The following is a 24931-nucleotide window of genomic DNA, read 5'->3' as shown; positions in this document are numbered from 1 at the left end:
ATGTCCATATGTGCAAATAAAAATTTAAACCCCTCACCCTCCTTAATCCCCCCCCCCCCCCAAGACTTACCACAACTCCCTGGTGGTCCAGCGGGGTCAGGACGCCATTTCTGACCAACTTTGCAAGGAGCACGTGACGTCGGCGCCACGTCGGAGTGACGCGGCATCACGTGATTCCCCGCGGGGTCGCTTCCGGGATCCTCGTTCGGCCCAAAAGGAACTTTTGGCCAGCTTGGGGGGCCTCCTGACCCCCCCAAGCTGGCCAAAAGTTCCTTTTGGGCCGAATGAGCGTTCCGGTGCGAACCTGCGGGGAATCACGTGACGCCGCGTCACTCCGACGTGGCGCCGACGTCACGTGCTCCTCGCAAAGAATTTCAGAAATGGCGTCCTCACTCCTCGCTGGATCACCAGGGAGTTGTGGTAAGTCTTTGGGGGGGGATTAAGGAAGGTGAGGGGTTTAAATTTTTATTTTGGATCAACAATCGCGATTTCCAACTTATTCAACATAGCTATGTTGAATAAGTTGGAAATCCGATCATTTATGTCTCATCACTTTTTTAAGTTAAAAAAAAAAAAAAAAAAAAGTAGCGTTTTATATTTATGTTCAATACGAATGCACACCCCTAGTGTATGCCTGAGTGTGATGCCGAGGTCTCAGCAGAGACACAGGCTGATGCTGGGGCCTCAGTCGAGAGCCCCATAAAACCCCCCCCCCAAAAAACCTGATCCTTCGAAGGCCAGGTCCTAATGCTGGGGCCTCTGCTCAGGGCAGGGCCAAGCCGAGGCCTAGGCCCGTTGCTGCAACCCAAACTGGAGGCCGGATCCCAATGCTGGGGCCTTGGCCCGGACCCAGGACCAATGCTAAGAACCATACCAGAGGCCAATTTCCGACACCAGGGCCTAGGCCTATGTCGAGGCCCGAGCCCAGGCCCAACACCATGATATGATGCGGAGGCTGTGTCCCGATTCCAGGGCCTCTGCCCGGACCCAAGCCCAATGCCATGACCCGACCCAGAAGCCGAGTCCTGATGCCTGGGCCTCGGGCCCGAGTCCAGGACTTATGCCGAGACCCGACCCAGAGGCCAGGCCCTGACACCTGGGCCTCGGCCAAGGGTCTGGTCCAAGCCTCGGTGTCCTGGCCTGGGAGATTCACGGTCCATTGTCTTTCTTCTTTGTCTCTTCAATGCCAAATGATGGGCATCCTCTGGGGTCACACTAGAGTCAATTAACTCTGGCGTATTCACCCCAGAGGATGGCACTATTTTGATGATCGGCAATGCTATAGAATCCCTTACATCAAAATGGCGCCATCTCCTGGGGTGAATACATCGGAGTTAACTAACTCTGGTACAACCCCAGTGGATGCCCGTCAATTGGAACTGAAAGAAGGCAAAGAAGAAAGAAGACGGACCGCAGAGCTCCCAAGCCCTGGACACTGAGGCCTGAGCCGAAATCCAGGCATCAGGACCGGAACTCCTGGCTGAGGCCCCAACATTGGGCTTGGATCTAGGCCTAGACCCCAAGTTGGGACCTGGCCTCCGGGTTGGGTCATGGCATCAGGCCTAAGTCTGGGCCAAGGCCCCAGTGTCAGGATCTGGCTTCCAGGTTGGGTCATGATGTCGGGCCTGGGTACAGGCCCAGGCCCCCGCATTGGGACCCGGCATCTGGGTCTGGACAAGGCCCCGGCATTGGGTCACGGTGTCAGGCCTGGGTCCAGGCCAAGGTCCTGGCATTGGGACCCAGCCTCCAGGTCGGGTCTCCGTGTCAACACATCGGGACTCAGCCTCCGGGTCAGGTTGTGGTATCATGCCTGGGCTCAGGCCCCAGTCTAGGCTGAGGCCCTGGGATTGGGACCCGACCTCTGAGCCAGGTCACAGCTTCAGGCCTGGATCTGGGCCGAGGCTCTGGCATTGGGACTCAGCTTCCAGGTCGGGTCGCGGCATTTCACCTGGGCTCAGCCCCGGGTCGGGTTGTGGCACTGGGCCTGGGTCTGGGCTCTGACCTTGGCTGAGGCCCCGCTGTCAGAACCCAGTCTCCAGACTGGACTGTAGCATCAGGCCTGGGTTTGGGTTCCAGCCTAGGCCGAGGTGACCTCCCATGGGCTTGGCCTAAGCAAGTCTGAGGCTTTGGCCTAGTTGCAGCCGGTGGATCCCCACCGGACCAGGTAAGTGGGGGGCCAGGGGGGATCCCGGCCCTGGCATTTTTCCAGGAGGATGGTAGGGAGGCCTTATTTTCATTTTTTGGCCATTTTGTGTTTTGTTTTTTTTAATTGCTTGATTCATTTTTTTCACATGAATCAAACAAATCAAGCAATCTATGAACCAAAATTCATGGGGAAAAAACCTCCAGAAAGCAAATATTTTTGCCTGCACATCCCTATTGTTTGTATTGTGTACTTGGATTTTCCAAAATAATTTTCTTGAAATAAGTATGGCACATGGGAATATGTAGGAAAGGTTGCTAATGGACTGAGAGTTGATGAGATGGACACAAACAGCAGGTGATTATACATGGAGATAAAATTATTGAATAGATGTAACAACCAGAGTGCCACTGCAATCAGTACTGAATCTACTGCTATTTATAACATTTACAAATGCCTGTGGAAGTCATATTGAAATCAATTTTCTGTATTTGTAGACAAGATTAAAGTAAGAGGTAAATCCAATACTAGGAGAGGTGTCAAAAAGTTACAGGCTGCCCTGGACAGATTTGCAGCACGGACAAAAAGACAGCAAGTGAACCTGGTCAGACTGGGGTACTCTGCTGAGGTGATGATACTTGCTGGCCCATTGGAGGAGAAAAGACATCTGCTGCTAGAATGGTTTCCCTGCCAAGCAACGAGTGTCCAGGGTCACCTGGGAGCTGGCAGGATATGATAGGCCTTTGGCAAACAAAAACTGAACACTGGCTTGGTATTCATGCCGCGCATTATTATAAGATTGCCAGGCTAGAAGAAAAACAGGAATGGTAACATCTTGCAAAAATGCAATTAAAGATTGATCACGTTAAAAAGGATTGAAGCTGGAGGGTGAAAAAAAGAATAAAAGACAATGAAAGAAAGCAAGCAAATGAGGTTCAGTATAGACAAAGGCAAGGTCTGTGCCATGCTAGGTAGTGCACACAGGAGCCCCCCCATTCACGTAGCATCAGTGATAAGACTAAATGTTACCTTTAAAGAAGACAAACTTTCCATCTGACCTCTCATAGGCGGCATCAATCCTAGCAGGAAGACCTTTCCAGAAATGTTCGATCTGCAAAGGGTATCCTTCTTGCACCTTGTTATTTCGCAGACGCCAAAACCAGCGATCCTGGGAAAAATACAGCACAGCGTCATAACACACTGTTTTTGTCTGTCTGTCTGTATATAATCTTGTAGGTTTCTTCCTGCTAACTTTCCTCTCCTTTCTTTTCCTTTGGCTATTACAGACTTATCCACTCTCGCCTAAGCAAGGACATTTCCGCAGTCCTTCCACTATGCCCTAGAAGCTTCAGTGCAAAACACTTTCTACCTGTGTCTGTGCTCCACGTAGTGAATCTAGGGGGCCTCACAGCTTTGACTGGCAGCAGGAAGAAGTGGTGCACAGAGGAAAAGCCCAAAAAACAATGCGGAAGATGGTCTAACGAAGCCAGGAAGCAAACAGAACAACATAGACCAGTCGTCTTAGGTGGAGGGATGCCTTTATTAATTAAGGGGTAGATTTTAAAAGAAGCATGCGCGACCTACATGTGTGCGCACTACCCGGCGCGCACACATGTACACCTGACTTTATAATATGCGCGCGCAGGCGTGCACATGTTATAAAATCGGGGGTCATGCGTGCAAAGCGGTGCACAATTGTGCAAGCCGAGTCACGCTGCCTTCCCCCATTCCCTCCCCCCTAGCCTGACCTTCCCATGCCTTCCCCTAACCTTTCCGCCCCCTAGCCCTACTCTAAACACCCCCCCCCCCCCGTCCTTTGCCTTACCTTTTGCGCCTGCTTCTGGGCAGGCGCCATTTGCACGCGCCGGCAGGCGATCCTCCGACACAGCAGCAATGACTGCTCTGTCGGAGGCCTCTGGCCCCGCCCCTGTCCCTGGACTGCCCAGCCCTGCCCTGCCCCTTTTGTAAAGCCCCGGGACTTGCACGCATCCCGGGGCTTTTTAAAATAAAATTCCTCCATCTAAGACGACTGGTCTATGTCGTTCTGTTTGCACAGAGGAAGAGGCCAGTGGTGTCATCAGTTGCGCAGTGTGGAGAAAGGGCAGAGACAGTGGGGCAGATTTTAATGCCTACGCGCAGGCTTACATTTGTGCACGCGTGCACAAATCTACGCCCGATTTTATAACACACACATGCAGCTGTGCGCGTGTTATAAAATCTGAGGTCGGCGCGCACAAGCGGGTTCACACTTGTGCACCTTGCACGCGCCGAGCCCTAGGGGAGCCTCGATGGTTTTCCCTGTTTCCTCTGAGGCCGCTCCGATTTTGCCCCCCCAGCCCCTAACCCGCCCCCCAGCCCTACCTAAAACCCCCCTAACCTTTGTTATACAAGTTGCACCTGCCTCTGGGCAGGCATAGGTTGCGCACACTGGCCAAGTGCTGGTACGCAATCCCCTAGCTGAGAGGCCCTACGGAGGCCTCTGGCCATGCCCACGCCCATTTTTCCAAGCCCCAGGACATACGCGCGTCCCGGGGTTTGCGCGCGTCGCCGGGCCTATGCAAAATAGGCTCGGCGCTCGTAGGGCTTTTAAAATCTGCCCCAGTGTGATCAGCCACACAGCATTCTGGGCTTAGGAACAGCAGGGGGTTTGCTGGGGCTTTGGTGGTGGGTGCTTGCTAAGGTCTTGGAGAGAAAGGGAGAGGAGGGAGAGAGTGGTGGCTAGGATCAGAGGGAGGGGGTGAATATTAGTCTGGACAGCCCCTTCCTCTGCAGTCTTTGGGGGGTGCCCTGAGTCCTGCACCACCCTAGGATCAGTCATCGTTCAGAGGAAAGGCCTGCATGGAGCTGAGCAGAACTAGCACAAGCAGGAACCCATGTGGAGCCCAGCTGGCAGCATTTCCTGCAGGGTTGGTGCAAGCACATATGGCACCTTAGGCAAATCTTTGGTCATTCCCTCCCCCTTGCCAAGTCTTTTCAGGAACAGCATGCAGGGTGCAGTTAGGAACTTCCTGCAAAGAGAAGGCTACTGGTTGGGGTAGGGGGTAGGAATTTTAAAATAGACAAGAGAGTCTTAAAAGAAGACGTGCTACAACTTTTATATTCTTAGGCTCCTGCCAGAGGTATATACATTTTATATATATATATATATATATATATATATATATATATATATATACATTTTATATATATATATAATTTTGTTCCTTATTGCAGTTAATCGTGTTTATGAATGTCTCCCTAAAAGTTCTTTGTCAACCTGTTCCAATGTATCCGCCCCTGAGGCGACAGTTCAGTTCCATGTAAACCGGTGCGATATGTATTGTATACAGGAACATTGGTATATAAAAATGAAAAATAAATAAATAAATAAATATATACACAAACAAGGTAAATCACTTAAATAAATAACCAACTAACAAAATAAATAAATAGATAAATAAACAAATAGAGTCTTATACTTGTAGCAAGCTACTATAAACTAAGTTCTTGTCCCCACGAGCTTATGTGTTGGAGCCTTACAATATGGACCAAGCTGCGTCTGGATCCAAGTGATGTGTTTTGGATCTGCCCAAAAGGGGTTTTAATCCTGCAGAGACTACAAGTCGCCACAGTCAAGGTAAAGGAATATAAAAATATGACAAAACCCTTGTGTGCTCTCCTGTGAATGACAAATGTTCTGTAAAAATCAGCATCCAGCACTCACAGTGTTAACAAATTGGGAAAAGGGCTTTACTTTTTAGCCTTCACTACATAGCCAGCTGAGAAGGAAGCCAAAGGAAAGCTAGGAGACCATTTAAGGTAGAAAAGGTGCAATTTGGCTGGTTCTGTCTGTGTGTGCGAGGTGGGGATGGCCAGGAATTGCAGCTAGGAGCCAGGAAGAGAGGAGTGTATCTGGCAGCTCTGCAATCAGTTATTCTCCTGAAGTGCTAATAATCAAGAAGGAGAGACAGAAGTCTGTGCTCTGAGGAAACAGACAGACAGCTGTTCTTGTTTTACAGCCAAGCTACATGTAAAATTCCAACAAGGGGAAGAGGAGTCAAAAGCTGAGAGACTTCCTTTCCAGAGATATCCAAGCCCAGAAGCACATGGCTGGATCACCCTCCTAAGAGACTGAGGGCCAGATTCATTAAGCCTTTTTTCCCATTTTGTGTCTATGGGAAAAACCACTTAGTGAATCAGGTACGGAGTTAAATAATCTAAACTTTGCACAGAGAGTATTCTAGCGGAGAAGGGAGAAAGTTTATTTCTTTGCCTTTTGTCCCCAAATTCAGTATCTCATCTTAATCTCTTCAGCCTTTCAGCTGAAGTCAAGCATAAACCTTTGCTGGCAGGTACTGGGAAAGAAAAACTGGTGGATCGTGGTCTTTCTGTAAAAGAGTGAAATCCAGCCAGCTTTCTGTATAGTACCAAGTAAACCATCCGAGAAAGCTCTCCAAGAGAGAGAGAGAGAGACCTTTCACACACTGCAGTGCTCATCTATTTAGTTTGTCACCTAGACAACTCCATCATCAAGAGGGACTTCTTCATTTTCTTGTTTTTTTTCCCCCTCCACACAGGGTATATAAAAAAAAAAAAAAAAAAAAATATATATATATATATATACACACACACACACACAAAGGGAACTGTTCAAATATTCATGTTTGCTTAGATATTTTGTTTGGATTGTATATTAGGCCTATTATCATCTCCCCCCCATTATAGTGGTCCATATAGTGCATTGTAATTGCCTGTTGTTATTATTTTCATCGATATGTTTTTTATTTTCCTATGTGCACTTTTTCTGTCAAATATGATATCTGTATTTGATGTTTGTTTTGAAATTAATATAAAAAGAAAGAAAAAGAAAAGTCAGTTCATAAAAGGCTGTAACACTGCCTCATAAGGTGAATAATGTCTCAGAAGTTGCAACACTGTCACAAAGATATAACGTTCCCTCACAAAGTCAAACAATATCTCAAAAGTTGTAGCAGTGCCATAGAGACAAATAGAACTGTCTAATCATTACTGGAAACAAACACTCAGCACAAGCCAAAGTGGTGTTTTTAGTGAAAAATATCAAGAAATGTTGTAATGTCTGTGAGTGCTCATCAATGTAAAGTCATCATAGTGCCCAAAATGGTAGAGGTCATTTCAAAAATAAACCCCAATGAAGGCCCCTGCTTCATCCATGACATGGCTTCATCAAGAGGAAAAACAATATGTGAGACAAATTGCTGATAACATTAAAAAAAAATGATCTCAAAACTCCACACAAGCATGAACATTTCAGGCAGAGTTTATCCACTATGCACATGGAGACTTCTCAAGATGTCTGCACAAACATCAGCGCTGCTAATGCTTGACTTCAGCTGCTGGATCGGCTTCATTCACATGCTTCAAAAGACTGAGCGCTCTGATCACAGACATTACCACATTTTTTTTTTTTTATATTTTTCACTAAAAACATCACTTTGGCTTGTGCAGGCTGATTGTTGCCAGTAATGATTGGGCACTTACTTTTATCTGCCTTTGTGGCAGTGCTGCAACTTTTTAGATTTTTACACTTTAAGGCAACATTACAGCCTTGTGGTAGTATTGCAACTTCTGAGACATTGTAGCACCTTGTGAGGCAGCATTACAGCCTATGAATTGGCTTTTTCATTCAGTTTTAAAGTTTCATACATAAGACACATAGGGCCTGATTTACTAAGATTATGGGGGAAAAGCTAAGTAAATAGGGCCCATAGTTAGAAAATGTATCATTATTTCACAGGAAAGAATTCTTTCGTGTTTTCTATTGGTAAGTAACTATTAGTATCTGAGAACACATTTTTGTGTAATTATTTGTAGCTGCTATTTTTGTTATATATATATATATATATATATATATATATAAAGAGAGAGTGAGAGAGAGATCTATGATGCCAGTAATCAGTCACTATCCAGCTGAGCAAGTTAGTTGGATAAACCTATCCAGCTTACCTGGCCAAAATTTTCATATATAAAGTCCATATTCAGTGCCACTTGGCTGGTTAAAATTCCGACTTAGCCGGCTAAGTGGCGCTGTATGAATATTCCCGGGGCTTTACACGCGTCGCCGGGTCTTTTTAAAATAGGCCCGGTGCGCGTAACCCTTTTAAAATCCGATCCTAAATCATCAATTTCACATTATCAGTAAAAGAGAAATGTTGGAACCCAGCATACAACTCTCCTTATGAATTATTACATGTTGATTTTATTATTTTTTGAGCTGTGATAATCAGTGCTGTGTATAAAATGCTTGAAAATGGGAAATCTGAGAGCAATGTGAGGGTCTTGAAAGGAAACCCTGGATATACATCATGTGGAATAGTAACAGTGTTCATCTTCAAAAATAAAACGTGAGATATGGCCTCTGGAACTGTTATCCGGGTTCAGCCATCACAGGGGTTACATATAGTTAACTAGATAAATCTATCCAGCTAAGTATAAGATAGATGAATATATTCAGTGGCATGGCCTCGCCACGGAATATCGCAGCCAAGTTAGCCATAATAAGTTTATCTGGCTAATTTGCTCATCTGGATAGTGGCTGAATATTGGTTTCATAAATGTCTAAAACAGAAAATAAAGCAAAACTATGGCAGGAAAGAAGTTAATGGTGCAGCTGCTTATTTGTACACACAGTGGATGCAAAGTAATTTAAAGGCAGATGCTAGTTGTTCTAGGAGTTTGTGTCTGCCTGTCAGCACCTGAGATGGTGTTCAGAGATTGGTATGGTTGCACTGAGTTGGAAATGGTAAGGGAGAGTGTGGTTGTACTGGGGAGGAAGGTTATCTGTCTAAATGGCCTACCTGCTATATTTGTCCCTTATCCAGCTAGAATTTAGCCAGATAAGATGGGGGCATTCCAGGGGTGGGCAGGAGGTATTCTGGGGAGGAGCAGAGTTAGCTGCATAAGTTAACCAGCTAACTCTGATATTTGGAGTTAGCTGGTTATCTTCTGTGGCTACTCTGATTGGGACATAAGGTTGTCCTAAAGTTAGGAGGTTACACATAAACAGTTAACTTTGAGATAGCAGGTTATATTCAGCAGTGCAACCGTGCCACTGAATATACCCTGCTAGTTAGCCGGTTATGTATAATGGATCCCATTATTTTTAGTGATTGCTAATAACCAATAATTAAAACTAATAAGGATAAAAGATTCCTCCTATCTATATCTGGAAACTTTTGATTTCTAGTCACCCTGAGATTGTTGCAGATTAGTGGAGGTGGGAGGGTGACACATAAACTCTCATAGTCACTCTCATATACAAACACTCTCTAGACCAGTGGTTCTCAACCTTTTTTCAGCCGGGACACACCTGACAGATGTTCTCACATGCGTGACACACTGAATATGTGACTGTCATGGGGAAAAATGAAAATATACATTCTGCATCCTCAGGAACCCCGTCGACCCCTAAAAATGGGTGCAGAGCAGAACTAGGTCATTACCCGTACAGCTCACCATACAAAAAAAGATATTCTGGATCTGATGACATCTCAGTAAAAGCAAAACAAACTCTCTTTACTGGCAAGCACAATACCCCTCCTTATGAAAAGATAGTAATTTACCACTACAAATATTTAACCAGGCCCTAAACACTAATACACCTCCCATTAGGAAAACAGAGCAAACCAAGCTGCTATAGATAGATACCCACTTAGAAATAATTGTAAAACTATACTAATAAATGTTACAAAACTGCTGATGAACAGAATAACATCCAATAACTAAAAACTCATACAAATTATTAAAAATTGTCCAAATATCAATAAAATATTTCAAAACAGCAGACACATCACATAATACCCAATAATTAAAATGGCAGTCAATCAAGAAAAATAAACTTAAAAAGCTGCCTTTTCTTACCCTCTCCAGCAAGTCTCCTACTCCTTTCCCTTGCAGGCCAATAGCACTCACCAGAAGCAGCAGTGGCTGCTGAAGCTATGTCCTCACAGTCCTCTTCCTTAGGGCCCACAACCAGTCACAACCAATCTCTGTCTCACACAGACCAGTAACTTCCCTAACTGGTATCTCTTCCTCACACACACACCAATCACCTCCGTGACCAGTCTCTGACTCTCACACACACACACACACACCAGTCACCTCCCTGACCAGTCTCTGTCTTTCTCACACACACACACACACACACACACACACACCAGTCACCTCCCTGACAAGTCTTTGTCTCTCTCTCACACACACCAGTCACCTCCCTGACCAGTCTCTCTCAGTCACTTACATACAAGCTCACACATACTCTGTCACTTACAACCACACACACACACACAGCCACTCATGCACCCATTGTACCACCACACACAAGTTCTCACTCATGCACCCAGGCACCCATTCTACCACACACACACAGCCACTCATGGACCCAGGTACCCATTGTACCACACACACACACACACACACACTGCCACTCATGCAACCATTGTACCATACATACAAGCTCTCACTCATGCATCCAGGCACCCATTCTACCACACACACACAAAGCTGCCACTCACGCACCCAGGCACCCATTCTACCACACACACACACAAAGCTCCCACTCATGCACCCATTCTAACACACACACACAAGCTCTCATTCATGCACCCAGGCACCCATTCTACCACACACACACAGCCACTCATGCACCCAGGCACCCATTCTACCACACACACACACACACTGCCACTCATGCACCCACTGTACCACACACACAAGCTCTCACTCATGTACCCAGGCACCCATTGTACCACACACACACACACACACACTGCCACTCATGCACCCATTATACCACACACACAAGCTCTCACTCATGTACCCAGGCACCCATTGTACCACACACACACACACACACACACACACTGCCACTCATGCACCCATTATACCACACACACAAGCTCTCACTCAAGCACCCAGGCACCCATTCTACCACACACACACACAAAGCTGCCACTCACAATCCAGGCACCCATTCTACCACACACACACACAAATCTGCTACTCACGCACCCAGACATGCATTCTAACACACACACAAAGCTGCCACTCACACACCCAGGCACCCATTCTACCACACACACACAAAGCTGCCACTCACAATCCAGGCACCCATTCTACCACACACACACACAAATCTGCTACTCACGCACCCAGACATGCATTCTAACACACACACAAAGCTGCCACTCACACACCCAGGCACCCATTCTACCACACACACACACACACACACAAAGCTGCCACTCACGCACCCAGGCACCCATTCTACCACACAAACACAGTCACTCATGCACCCAGGCACCCATTCTACACACACACACACACACACAGAGCTGCCACTCACCACCCAGGCACCCATTCTACCACACACACACACACAAAAATCTGCTACTCACGCACCCAGGCATGCATTCTAACACACACACACACAAAGCTCCCACTCATGCACCCAGGTACCCATTCCACCACACACACACACACAAATCTGCTACTCACGCACCCAGGCATGCATTCTAACACACACACACACAAAGCTCCCACTCATGCACCCAGGCACCCATTCTACCACAGGCACACAAGTTCTCATGCACCCAGGCATCCATTCTACCACAGGCACACAAGTTCTCATGCACCCAGGCATCCATTCTACCACAGGCACACAAGTTCTCATGCACCCAGGCATCCATTCTACCACAGGCACACAAGTTCTCACTCATGCACCAGGCACCTATTCTACCACAGGCACACAAGTTCTCACTCATGCACTCAGGAACCCATTCTACCACAGGCACACAAGCTATCACTCATGCACCCAGGCACCCATTCTACCACACACACACACACAAGCTCACATGGATCCTCTTCTCATTGTTTTACCCAATAAGCCTGGCCTCTGCTTCTCAGCCGCCTCTGGCCTGACCTCCGGCGGCGTGCAACGTCTCTCCAGCCGCCTCCCACGGTGCACAGGGTCTCTGCACTCTTCAGCCGCTGGCAGCGGCGCGCAGCATTTCTTCATTCTTCGGCCCCGCCGGTGGCAGCGCGTAGGTCTCTCCGCTCTTCAGCCGCCGGCAGTGGCCCGCAGCGTCTCTTCATTCTTTGGCCCCGCCGGTGGCGGCGCACAGGTCTCTCCAGTCTTCAGCCACCAGCAGTGGCGAGCAGCGTCTCTTCATTCTTCGGCTCCTCTGGCAGCGGTGCGCAGGTCTCTCTACTCTTCGGCCCTGCCGGCCTGGCCTCCAACGGTGGCGCGCAGCGTCTCTCCATTTTTCAGCCCCACCCCTAGAAGAAGGGAAGCACAAGAGGGGCAGTGGAACACCGGGAGCCGCGACACACCTGCCAGTGCTTGGCAACACACTGGTGTGTTGCGACACACCGGTTGAGAACCGCTGCTCTAATACATACATATTCATTCTCACACACAGGCTCCCTCTCACTGACACATGTTCTCTACCTCCCTCCCTTTCACTCATACTCCTTCTCTCACGTGCTCTCTCTCTCACTCATTCTCACACACACTCCTTCTCTCTCACACTTCCTCCCTCGCATGCACCCACTCATTCAAGCTCCTTCACTCAAACACACACATACATTCTCTCTCTCTCTCTCATGCTTTCTCCATCACACATAAAAACACACACATTTCCACTCTTTGGCCATTGGCTGGATGCATTCTTCTGGCTGTCCTGGGGTCCTCTTCCACTCTTATTTGTTATTATTTGATTTATATTCCACCTATCAGACCTCTTTCCACGGCACCGCTTCTTGGGCCAGTGGGGCTTGGGTTTCCTGCTGCTCCCGCTCCAATGTCGTCAACCAAATGCTGCTTTTGTGCTTCTTCTTGACTCGCACAATGTCATCAGAGCTCGCTACAGTAGTCCTAATGTTTGGGGGGGGAGGGGTTTGTTTAGAACTGAAAAATCCAATTTCTCCATCGGGGGGGTGTTTTATAGGGATTTTTCGGTTTTAACAGAAAATCAGAGCTCCTGATTATATGTAATACAGCCTTTCCTATAATTGTGCTTGCAGGGAAATTCATCTCTTTGCCACACTAAAACCAGACTGAAGGCATGGCTAGGAAGGAAAGTTTCCTGATTTGGTTTTGCATAATGCCTTTGCTTTACTACAGGAAGAGAAACTGCTTTTTTTTTCTGGCTTCATTACAAAACAATTTCAAGGAGTTTTTGATGTAATCCGGCAGAGACAGTGATCGTGCTGGTTCGGATAGAGAAACCTATGTCTCATGACTGCCACTGCGTGACACAGGCCTACGTTACACACTTGACGTACAGATAAATAAGTAAAAACCAAATTAATATAGTGAGATAAAAGCAATTCTTGCGCAGGGCACCACATTCCTGGCTCTCATACCTTGAAGACAAACATTTCTCCTCGGAAAAGAGCCACGGTGTTGAAATTTCCATCGCAAATATTGGGTTTGGATCCCGGTGTCGACGGCTTATCCCCTAAGGGAGGCCGCGGGGGTCGAGGCTGCCGTTCATGCTTCCTTTCAGAGGTCGAATGGATTCTGCGGACAGGCAGCGTTGGCAATGGCCTTGTAGGCTCCAGTGTCTCGGCGGGAGGGCCTGCACATAAAAATAACGCAAAGGAGTCCATTACATTTTCAAAGGCTTAGTCAGGAGCCACGCAGGCGAAAATGGAGGTACGCGGGTAGAACAGCCAAATGCGCTCAAATAGAACTTCAACTGGTTAAAACTAGACAGGTACTTCCACAACGCGCGTATATCTAGACGCAGTAAAAAAAAAAAAGAAGCATTCTGGGGGCAGAACTATGTGTGCTTCCAGGGGAGAAACTATGCACATGCAGTTTCAAAAATATATACACAGATTTTTCACCATTATGTATTTCACCATTATGTACTTTCAGCCACATAATAAGCCAATATTCAGACGCAGAGCACATGTGTACCTTGGGCTGGAATATATTGGCTGGATTTGTGCGGGCTGAAGAGTAGGCACTTAGAGAACCAGTCTGATCTTATCTGGCTAAGTGGCGCTGAATATCAGCCTCACTGTAAATACATATGTAAAGAGGATAAGATTATATAAAATAAATAGCGAGTGGTGAATGGATGGCATTTTATTAAAAAGAAGATCCTATATTAACTCCTAATGTGGCTATTCCAGCTGTTTTATTTTGAATGTAACTGTCAGAGCACCTTTATTATTTAATTGTTTGGGACATCAACCATATCTGGGCTAGAGCTGGTCTTTTGCATTATAACCTTCTGATTCTAGAGTATTGCTTACCTTAGGAAAATAAGTAAGTTAAGCACATATGCATCAGAGCATACTTCTGGGATATGAAGCATTATGCTCCAGTTTTACTTCTGAAGTGATGGGATTCCTAGCTCTGGGTAAATCTCTAGGTCTGCTGCTAACTCCATTTTTTTCAGAGCAGTCTGATCAAGTCCTGGTTTCACCCCACTGCTTGCGAATAAGAAATAAACTGCTTGTAGATACTTTACTGGGACAGCCCTGGTGTCACTTCTTTTCCCTGCACTCAGGGCTAGTGGAAGCACTAAGTGAACTAGGCGATTGCCTAAGGTGCCACAGGTTTGGGGGCGACCCAGCAGACACCTACTGCTTCCATCGGACCTGCTCAGAATTGTGAAAAAACTTTGTCCCGATTCCCGACACTGGTGGCAGCTGCAGGACCTAGGCAATTGGACCTCTTCCTTCCAGCCCTCGAGGACCGGAAGAGGAAATGTGCTGTGGGCCCAGGTGGGCAGGAAGGAGGATGCCCAATTATCGAGGCTGGAAGAAAAGACTGAGAGGGTCAATTGCAGCATCAGCTGGGCCGCGTGGTTGAAGAGAGGCAGCAATTGGCTGAGCTGCATGGCAGGAGAGAGGCAGCGATTGGCCGGGCCGCGCAGCAGGAGAGAGGTGCGATTGGCTGGACCACGTGGCAGGAAAGAGGCAGCGATTGGCCGGGCAGCAGGAGAGAGGTGTGATCGGCCGGGCCGCACAGCAGGAGAGAGATGTGATCGGCTGGACCACGTGGAAGGAGAGAGGCAGGATCGGCTGGGCAACGCAGCAGGAGAGAGGCAGCATCTCTACTGAACGAGGAAGACAGTGGAGGACTCCTGATGCCATGGAAGTCCAAGAAGAAAGCTGCTGCTACTGCCTACACCTAGGAGGGAGAGTAAAAAAAAAAAAAGAGTATATGCGTGTGAACATGTGTATATGAGAGCATATGGGGAGAGAGAGCATGTGGAGGAAAAAAAAGAGTATGTGAGGGAGCATGTGAGGAAGAGCAAGTGTGTGAGGTGAGAGCCTGTGGGGGAGAGAGAGCATTGGTGTTTGAAAGAGCATGAGGGGGAGAGAGAGCATGTGTGTATGTGTATGTGAGAGAAAGAGCATGTAGGGGGGAGAGAGCAAGTGTATGTATATGTGAGAGCATACGGAGGAGAGAGCATATGTGTGTGTATGTGTGAGAGAGAATGTGGGGGAGAGAGTGTATGTATGAGTAAGTGAGTATGCCTGTGTTGGAGCCTGTATATATGAGCGAGAAGAGAAAGTCTTTGTATTGCAGCCACCGCCTCCTCCCATTAATCCATTACAAGCTCAGACTGAAAATCAAAAGTCCCCAGGTATAGAGTGTGGGAGATTGTTTATCCTTATTTTTAAATATTGGGTGGTGTTTGTGTGTTTGCTGTTTTGAAATATTTCATTGGTGTTTGGGAAAGCTTTCAAAATTTGCACAAGTCTTTAATTATTGGATATTCTATTCATCAGCTGTTTTGAAATTCTTTTATTAGTATGATTTTACTATTATGATTAATGATTTATATATCTTGACATTTTTGTTTTCCATTGTTGCATTGCATAGAGTTTGGCATGTTGTGTTTTACAGTTCAGCTTCTGTCTGCACATTTCTATTTATACTTTATGGTTTGCTTTATTCTGTATTTGGTGAGGGTTTGTGTTCTGCACGCAAAGACTGAGAAGCATTCTGTTAGCATGTGGTTTCTCTGTAGGGATCTGGGCATGTTCTGTTTTCCTGATAGGAGGTGTATTGATACTTTAGATTCTAGTGTAATATTTGTGGTATTCCTTGTCATAGGTAGGGCTGTTACTGTTTGTTGGCAGATAGTACTGTGTTGATACAGGCGGACCATGCCGACATGAAACATGTTACAATAGGTCTAATGACATATGAATTCCAAGTTGCAAAGTTTTCTTGTTGGCATCACAACAGTGCATGTAACTATCACAACAATGTGTATATTATTTTTACCTCAGAATGTCATTTTTCATGTAAAATCTGTTGTTATAAATGCATAATCTCAAGCAGCTGTGTGTTCCACTGGCACAAGAGATATTACACGGCATATATCTCATCATCAAATCATTACCATATAAAAGTCTGACCTCCTTAGAAGACAGGATATAACATTTATAACACAGTGTCACTGACCATAGATTTTCTGAATTCCTTGCAGATCATCTTGTGGCAATTTGAAGTTATGTGTCTCCATATACTGGTAAAAAGGAGCCATAATGGCACTGGGGTCATTGGAATGCTCCAGGCCCAAGGCATGGCCCAGCTCATGCACAGCCACCAGAAACAGGTCATTACCTAAGGAGAAAAGACAGATATATTGTAAAAGAATTTCAGCAAAAACTGCCTTGCTTTATATTTCTCATTGGACTTGACCTCGAAGACCCTAGCCTATTGTGACTTCAGAAGTTAATGACATTATATATTACTCTGCCTAACAAGTAGCATTATCCAGTTTATAAAGAGCACATCATGACAGATTTGCTGGTAGCTGAGCAGAATAAGATACATGATAGCCTCGCTGAACTACTATGTCAAATCAGGAAATGCAAGACTGTCATAAGGACCCATACCACAGCTATATTCAAGGACTGAAAGCATAGCCTCAATCCAGCACCCATGTTATAGCTTCACCTAAGAACTAAACCATAGCTTCAACTCAAGTCCCAAATCACAACCTTATCCCAATCTCACTGCAGAATCCACACCACAAATAAATTTCAGGATCCACATTACACCCTCACAGTAACACTCACACTACAGTCTTATTCCAGGACCCATTTCCAATATCTTATCCATACCCTCATCTCAGGATCCACACCAAACTCAATCTAGAACCTGTTCCACAGTCACAACCCAGAACTCTCACTATATCATCATCCCAGAACCCACATCACAACTTCGTCCTAGGATCAATACCATAGCCTCAACAAAGGACGTGCACAGCATCTTCAATTCAGGACCTATATTACAATCTCAATCTTCACCACAAATTGTCTGACAACCCACACCAAAGCTTCTATCTAGCACCAACACTCAGGATCCAACACCACATCTTAAATTTAGGACCTGTACCATAGCCTCAACTCAGAACCAACACCAAAGAGAAAGGTGCAACAATCGAATATAAATTACTGAAAGAAAAGATCAGCAAAGAGTACTAGAAGAGACTGAAACTAATATTGAAAAGTGCTTTAACAGCACAGCAAGCCATCAATCAATTTACAATCCTGCACTTTCATATAACTTTGGAATCATAGACTGGCCCCAGAAAAATCTTGACAAGTTTAACATAGGAACAAGAAAAGTCCTCAATGTCTACCAGATAATCTATAAGAAAGAGTGTATGCCAAGATTTTACATCCCAAGAGCTGAAGGTTGTATATGGGTCTTGTAAAAATAGGTTGCACATACTAACATCATCATTAAACCTGAATGTTCAAAAAGTGCTGATGGATGAAAGTGAGTGGACAAAACTGGTCTCTATTTTGAACTTGGACAAGCATTCTGATTATTAGAAGGAATGAGTAAGTATCTATCAGGCCGCGTGGGGAAAGAGGCAACAAAATTTGCAAATCAAGAAAAAAAAATCTGTTTAAAGAAATGGACCAGCAAACAAGGAAAAACAATTGGCTGACACACAAAGGCAGTGGGAAATACAGAGAGTTACTTCGGTAACCACATGTAGATCACAACCTGGCACAGGAAGGATTAAGGAGAATTTAAACTTAAAGATATGAGATTGATAATTGTAGCACAGGATGATGGATAGTTCACAGCCAGCATAGAAAAAAACTGATAAAACAGACAAATGCTTATTCTGTTGCACAGAACTGGAAACAATTATACATCCCATTCCTGGATGTGACGCATTTCTGTATACAGAAAGACATAAGTTAGTATGGCTCATCCACTAGAAACTGTGTAAACAAACTAGAAACTTGTCCATCATATCTAATTGATTTTTTACCTGACTCGATACTAAAAGGTCTAGGAAAAGTGATCAATCCTTCTCCTGCAGAAAGTTTAGATCCTGAGCAATTGAAGAATTGTGTGGGACTCCCATTTAAAAAAAAATGCAGACTTGGATCCTAGGATATGCTCCAACTATAGACCGGTTGCTAAATTACCTTTTGAAGCTAAAGTGTTGGAAAGAGCAGTGACCTCTCAGTTGTCTGATTTTGTGGAAAAATTGAATACATTAGACCCTGCTCAAGTCGGCTTTTGCAAGGGTTATAGTACAGAGACCATTATGGAAGACTTAATTGATTCTATTTTACCACAGGTAGATAAAGGTTTCACAGGTTGAAGCCAGCGCCAGAGAGACGGTCCCTCCCTCTGCCCACCCATCGCACGTCACCCGCCCACCTCCAACACAGGCGTCCTCCTTATCGGAGCGGCAGCAACGCCAGAGATGCCACCCTTGGTGCATGCACGAAGCAGCGCGACAAAAGAGCTTGCCCCTTTGTGCATCCATGAAGTCACGGCTGAAGCAACACCTGAAATAAGGAGATTTGGAACACAGCCCTTACCAAACAGATCCTACAATGGAGCCAGCCCAATGCATTGACACCATCTCAGGTCAGGAAAACCATGAAAATCTTCAGAAAGCATCAAAACTCAAAGAAAGAGCGAAAACCTGATTTATCCCAAGACAAGTAACAACTCCCCTGTAATATCTCCCTGCCTTATGTTCTCTCTCCTCTTACTAAATGTCCAATCACTGTCAAAGAAAATATAGCTGATAAATGATCTACCAGAGGAACTAAATCCCACTATATTCTGCATTACTGAAACATGGCTGAAAGACAATGATAATGTTCTCCTAAATCAAATTGACAATCCTAACTATGATTTATTTCACTTCCCCAGACACAAGCGTAAAGGTGGGGGGTCTATTAATAATCGGGCGGATTTTAAAAGCCCTGCTCGCGTAAATCCGCCCGGATTTACGCGAGCAGGGCCTTGTGCGCCGGCGCACCTATTTTGTATAGGCCGCCGGCGCGCGCAGAGCCCCGGGACGCGCGTAGGTCCCGGGGTTTTTCGAAGGGGGTGTGTCGGGGGCGTGTCAAGGGCGGGACCGGGGGCATGGCGGGGGGGGGCGGCATTTCGGGGGCGGGACCGGGGGCATGGCGGTGGCCTGGGGGCGTGGTCCAGGCATCCAGACCAGCCCCCGGGTCGGAAGACGGCGCGCCAGCAGTCCGCTGGCGCGCGTAGATTTACATCTGCTTCTCGCAGGCGTAAATCTAGGGACAAAGGTAAGGGGGGGGTTTAGATAGGGCCAGGGGGGTGGGTTAGGTAGGGGAAGGGAGGGGAAGGTGAGGGGAGGGCGAAAGGAAGTTCCCTCCGAGGCCGCTCCGATTTCGGAGCGTCCTCGGAGGGAACGGAGGTAGGCTGCGCGGCTCGGTGCGCACAGGCTGCCCAAAATCGGCAGCCTTGCGCTCGCTGATCCAGGATTTTAGAGGATATATGCGCGTATCTTATAAAATCCAGCGTACTTTTGTTTGCGCCTGCTGCGCAAACAAAAGTACGCGATCATGCTTTTTTAAAAAATCTACCCCAATTTGTAAAAAAGAACTTAAACTTAAACCCTACAAAGCTGATACTACCCCTCCCTACGAAGTGGCAATACTAAAATCACCACAACTACATATTGGTTTGGTCTACTGCCCACCTGGAACACTCCAAAAAGATTGTTCACCACTAATCAAAATTTTCACTAAAGCATTTCCTGCCCCCGAATCAACCCTAATTGTAGGAGACTTTAACCTACATGTGGACAGTATTCCTAAAACTACATCATGTGAAATCTTTCTGGATACTATGGAACCAATGGGTTGGTTACAATACAAGTACAAAATATCAAAAATGGTTTGCTGGTAACTCTTTATATCAATACAATTGGCCACACCAATATTAATTAAATATTAATTAAATGTAATAAATTTTGTAGTTTTGGTTACAATACAACCAACCCCACTCATAAAGCAGGACACATCCTTGACTTAATGTTTGCTAATCACAATAACTGCGTACTCAGTCCTTAGCACAACATACTGCCCTGGTCGGATCACCAACTAATAAAAGCAGAAATAACCCTCCGCATCACACAGCAAACAATCTCAAATAATAATCAATCTTTTACCTACAGAAAAAAGATAGAACTGAAATTACTGGAAAAATCAATTAAAAATCAATTAACTGATTTTGATCACAAGAATGCCTTCTCATCTTTTGACCCCTGGAATAAAATCACCAATGAAACAGCTGATAAGCCCAATCCAGAAAATCCAGAATGAAGGCAATACAGCTAAACAAAAGAAACCCTGGTACAGCGAAGAACTAAGAAACAATAAACAGACCCTGGGAAAATCTGAAAAACAATGGCAGAAACACTAATCTACAGAATCTCTAGAAAAATACAAACCCCTATTAACAAAATATTGTGAGCAAATCAATGAAGCGAAAAAAAAAAGACTACTACGCAAAACAGATTCATGGTGTAATATTTAATTCCAAATTACTCTTCAAAAAAGTTGAAAACTTAATCAGGGACCCATCCTCCTCAACATCAAATAGCTACGACTTTCCAAAGAACTCCTGCAATGAATATGCCACTTCGCTGTTAAATAACACAATTCTCCACCTGCTTGCAAACAAATGAGCCTGAAGAAAAACTTGGGCAAGCAAAATGGAATATATTTGACGAAGTATCTAAATTAGAAATAAACCAAATCATAAATCAAGCCTGCAATCCACCCACTAGACCCTATCCCTGCAAGTGCCTTGAAAACAATAAACAGCATAATCACCCCGACAATGACAACCATAATAAACCACTCACTTGCAGAAGGGTGGGACCCTGCCAATGCTAAACAAGCCGCGATCAAACCAATTCTAAAAAATAAAACATGCAAAACTGATGATTGGGATAATTATCGCCCAATATCCAACTTACTTTTCATTGCTAAAATTCTAGAAAAAGCAGTGTTATCACAATTAGAGAGCCATCTAGAAGACAATAATATACTATTCCCAAAACAATTCGGATTCACAAAAAAATCACTCAATAGAAACCCTACTCAGTTTGACAACAATGAATCGTATATCCTGGTACTAATTGATCTAACAGCAGCCTTCGACACAGTTGACCATACTCTGCTCTGCTAACAGATGAGAAAAATAGGAATAGATGGAAATATAAACAAATGGTTCTCTTCAGTCTGATAGGACATTCCAAGTCAAACTGAGCAATCAGATTTCTGACACCTTCCCAATTGATACAGGTGTTCCCCAAGGCTCAGCACTCTTGGCTACACTATTCAACATTTATTGCAGCCCCTATGTACACTACTAGCAAACCTAGGAATCAACTTCTTCCTATATGCAGACGACATTCAACTCTATATCCCCTTCGACTAAACATTTGAAAAAACCACGTCAACTCGCTGTCAATGTACATGAAAGCAATACAACAAACTTTCTCAACTGAAACTAACATTAAAGCCTATAAAAACAGAAATTGTATGGTTACGGAGAAATACCACGATAATCAAGCCGCCAACCCTTGACCTGGGATTCTTTAACATCACTCCCTCAAATCATGTACGGGACTTAGGAATAAAGCTCGATGAGAACCTCACAATGAAAAAGTATATAAGCAAATTAATTAAACAGGATACTCCAAGCTGATGGGCAGATACAGTAAATCCTGCGGGAGGGCCGGCGCTCTAAGGCGAGCATCTGCTCTCTCAACGCGCGCACAGGCCACTCTCCTGGGCACGCAATCAAGTATTTAAATGAGGGCCCGCAGTAAAAAGAGGCGCTAGGGACACTAGCGCGTCCCTAGTGCCTTCTTTTTGACAGGAGTGGCGGCTGTCAGCGGGTTTGACAGCTGACACTCAATTTTTCTGGCGTCGGTTCTCGAGCCCGCTGACAGCCACGGGTTCAGGAAAATGGGTGCCGGCATAATTGAGCAGCCGTCTTCCGACCTGTGGGCCGCAGGCACATTTAAATTTTTTTTTTAATTTAACATTTTTTTTAATTTTTGGGGCCTCTGACTTAATATCGCTATGATATTAAGTCGGAGGGTATACAGAAAAGCAGTTTTTTCTGCTTTTCTGTACACTTTCCCGGTGCAGGCAGGCGTTACTTTCTGTATTGCGCGGGAATAACTAATAGGGCCATCAACATGCATTTGCATGTTGCAGTTGCTATTAGTTTTGGGGGGGGGGGGGGGTTGGCCGCACGTTTTCGATACGCTATTACCCCTTACTGTATAATGGGTAAAAATAGCGTGTTGAAAACGCGCGGCCAAACGCGGGCTAACAGTGCGCTCCACCAGAGCGCACTGTATATCGGCCTGTGAGAACCTTACATCGGCTGAAACCATTACTAACAATTCAGGACTTCCAAACTGTTTTACAAACTCTAATATTCTCAAACTTAGATTACTGCAACTCATTATTACTAGGCCTACCCTCAGGAGTGCTAAAACCATTACAGTTATTACAAAATGCATCCACTAGACTCTTATCAGGGACAAGGAAATCTGACCATATCACCCCTGAGCTAATAGCATTGCACTGGCTCCCGGTACAATCTAGAATTCATTATAAAGTATTAACTCTAATTTTTAATGTCATCAACAACATTAACCCATGCTTAAATAGAGTGACACTTCAACCATACACACAGCAGAGAACCCTAAGGGGTAGATTTTCCACTCTGTGCGCGCGTGTCCATGTGCGCATACTTCCTGGCACGCACACATGGATGTGCTGATTTTCTAACATGCACGCGTCAGCACATGCATGGTAGAAATTCTGTGGGCTGTGCACACATGGGTGCCGGATTTTATAATTTGCACGCATATGTGCGGGCGGCGCGCGCAAGGGAAGGGGACTTTTGCAATTTCCACGCAGCGACGCATTCCGGCCTTCCCCAGTTCCCTCCCAGTCTGCTCCAATTCCCTCCCAGTTCACTCATAGTCTGCTCCAATGACTGGAAGGGAACTTCCCTACCACCTACCTAACTTCCCTTCCCTTCCCCTCTCCACCCCCCTAAACCCTACCTTTCGCTTTTTTTTTTCTTTGTTTCACAACTATCTTCAGCGCCTGAGCTGAAGTAAGCTGCACGTGCTGGCAGCCGGGTCTTCGAGACAGGATCAATGGCGCTGTCCCAGCCTGCCCCCCACCCCCACCCCGCTCAGAACACGCTCACTGGCCCGCCCCTTCAAAGAGGCCCGGCACTTATTCATGTCCCAGTGTGGCTGGGCCTCTTCGAAAATTCACCCGGTGCATGCAAGGCCCGGCCACGCGAATAAAAGCTGGGATTTACGTGCGCGGGCCGTTTAAAATGTACCCTTAAGATCGCAAAACAAAAGACTTCTAATGGTGCCTACGACACGGAACACACACCTAACACAAATAAGAGACTGAATGTTTTCAATAGCCGACCCTAGGCTGTAGAACTTTCTTCCAGAATCTTTACGTCAGATAACAGAAAGAAAGAGTTTCAAACATGAACTGAAAACATGGCTCCTTAGAAACATATATGACTTAGTGTAAAAATACCAAGATACAGAAAACCCCACTACTGGTACCAGAGATAATGGTAGCAGAGGGAACAATAATTAGTGAATGATTTAAATGAAATGATTGTAGATTTAGTATTTGTATTTACTGTCGTATGAATAGGAACTAGAATTTGGAATTGCTACAATACTGAATGAATGTCAAACAGAATGCGAATGCTGACCTAGAACATGAATGCTGAGTTTGTAAACCATTGTGATCTTCTGTTGGAACGATGGTATATAAAATGCCCAAATAAATAAATAAAATTAAGTGCCTTTGATTTGGTTGATCACAACATTCTTGTTTCCTGTTAGCAATCACTTGGGATTAGAAGGAACTGTTTTGAATTGGATTTCTAGTTTCTTGGAGAATAGAAATCAAAAGGTATTTTGTCAAGGCCAATATTCTTACTTATGTCCCATAAAGGGGGGAGTCCCTCAGGGATCTTCCTTATCCCCTCTTATATTTAATATCTACATGTTCCCTTTAGGAAACATTATTTGTACTTTTGGATTCACTCCTTTCATCTATGCTGGTGATTTACAAATTGTTGTCCCTTTGGGTTCTGATCCGAGTTGGTCTCTCTCTCTTTTTACTGACTGCATGAAGAAAGTGGCAAGTTGGTTTAATGATCATTTTTTAGTTTTGAGTGCCAGCAAAACTGAAATTTTACAAGTTCGTAATCACGTAGGAGAATATCAGATTCAAACTGAAAGACAATTAGTTAATGCTAGTATAGATAAGAAATCACTGGGAGTTATTTTGAACTCAGATTGGACTATGGAAAATCAAATTAATGCAGTACTTTGTTCCGCCTATAACCGAATGAGAATAGGGCGGCAGCTGAAGACCTTTATGAGTTTACAAGCACTAAAATTGGTGGTATATGCTCTTGTC

The 24931-nt window shown here is 45.2% G+C and overlaps 1 protein-coding gene across 1 annotated transcript in view; it reads right to left on the bottom strand.

Moving 5' to 3' along the window:
* MMP24 (matrix metallopeptidase 24) overlaps positions 1 to 24931 on the bottom strand; it is a 131481-nt gene that overhangs the window by 17343 nt on the left and 89207 nt on the right. Inside the window, exons 5-7 of the mRNA XM_029612598.1 lie at positions 16593 to 16754; positions 13523 to 13737; positions 3173 to 3311 (exon numbers count right to left, since the gene is read on the bottom strand). Of these exons, the coding sequence (XP_029468458.1) occupies positions 3173 to 3311; positions 13523 to 13737; positions 16593 to 16754 (516 nt within the window). The remainder of the gene's footprint in view (positions 1 to 3172; positions 3312 to 13522; positions 13738 to 16592; positions 16755 to 24931) is intronic.

Source organism: Rhinatrema bivittatum, chromosome 8 (assembly GCF_901001135.1).
Source record: "Rhinatrema bivittatum chromosome 8, aRhiBiv1.1, whole genome shotgun sequence".
NCBI lineage: Eukaryota > Metazoa > Chordata > Amphibia > Gymnophiona > Rhinatrematidae > Rhinatrema > Rhinatrema bivittatum.
The sequence above is the reverse complement of the archived record's forward strand: the minus strand, read 5'-3'. Positions and strand labels throughout refer to the sequence as shown.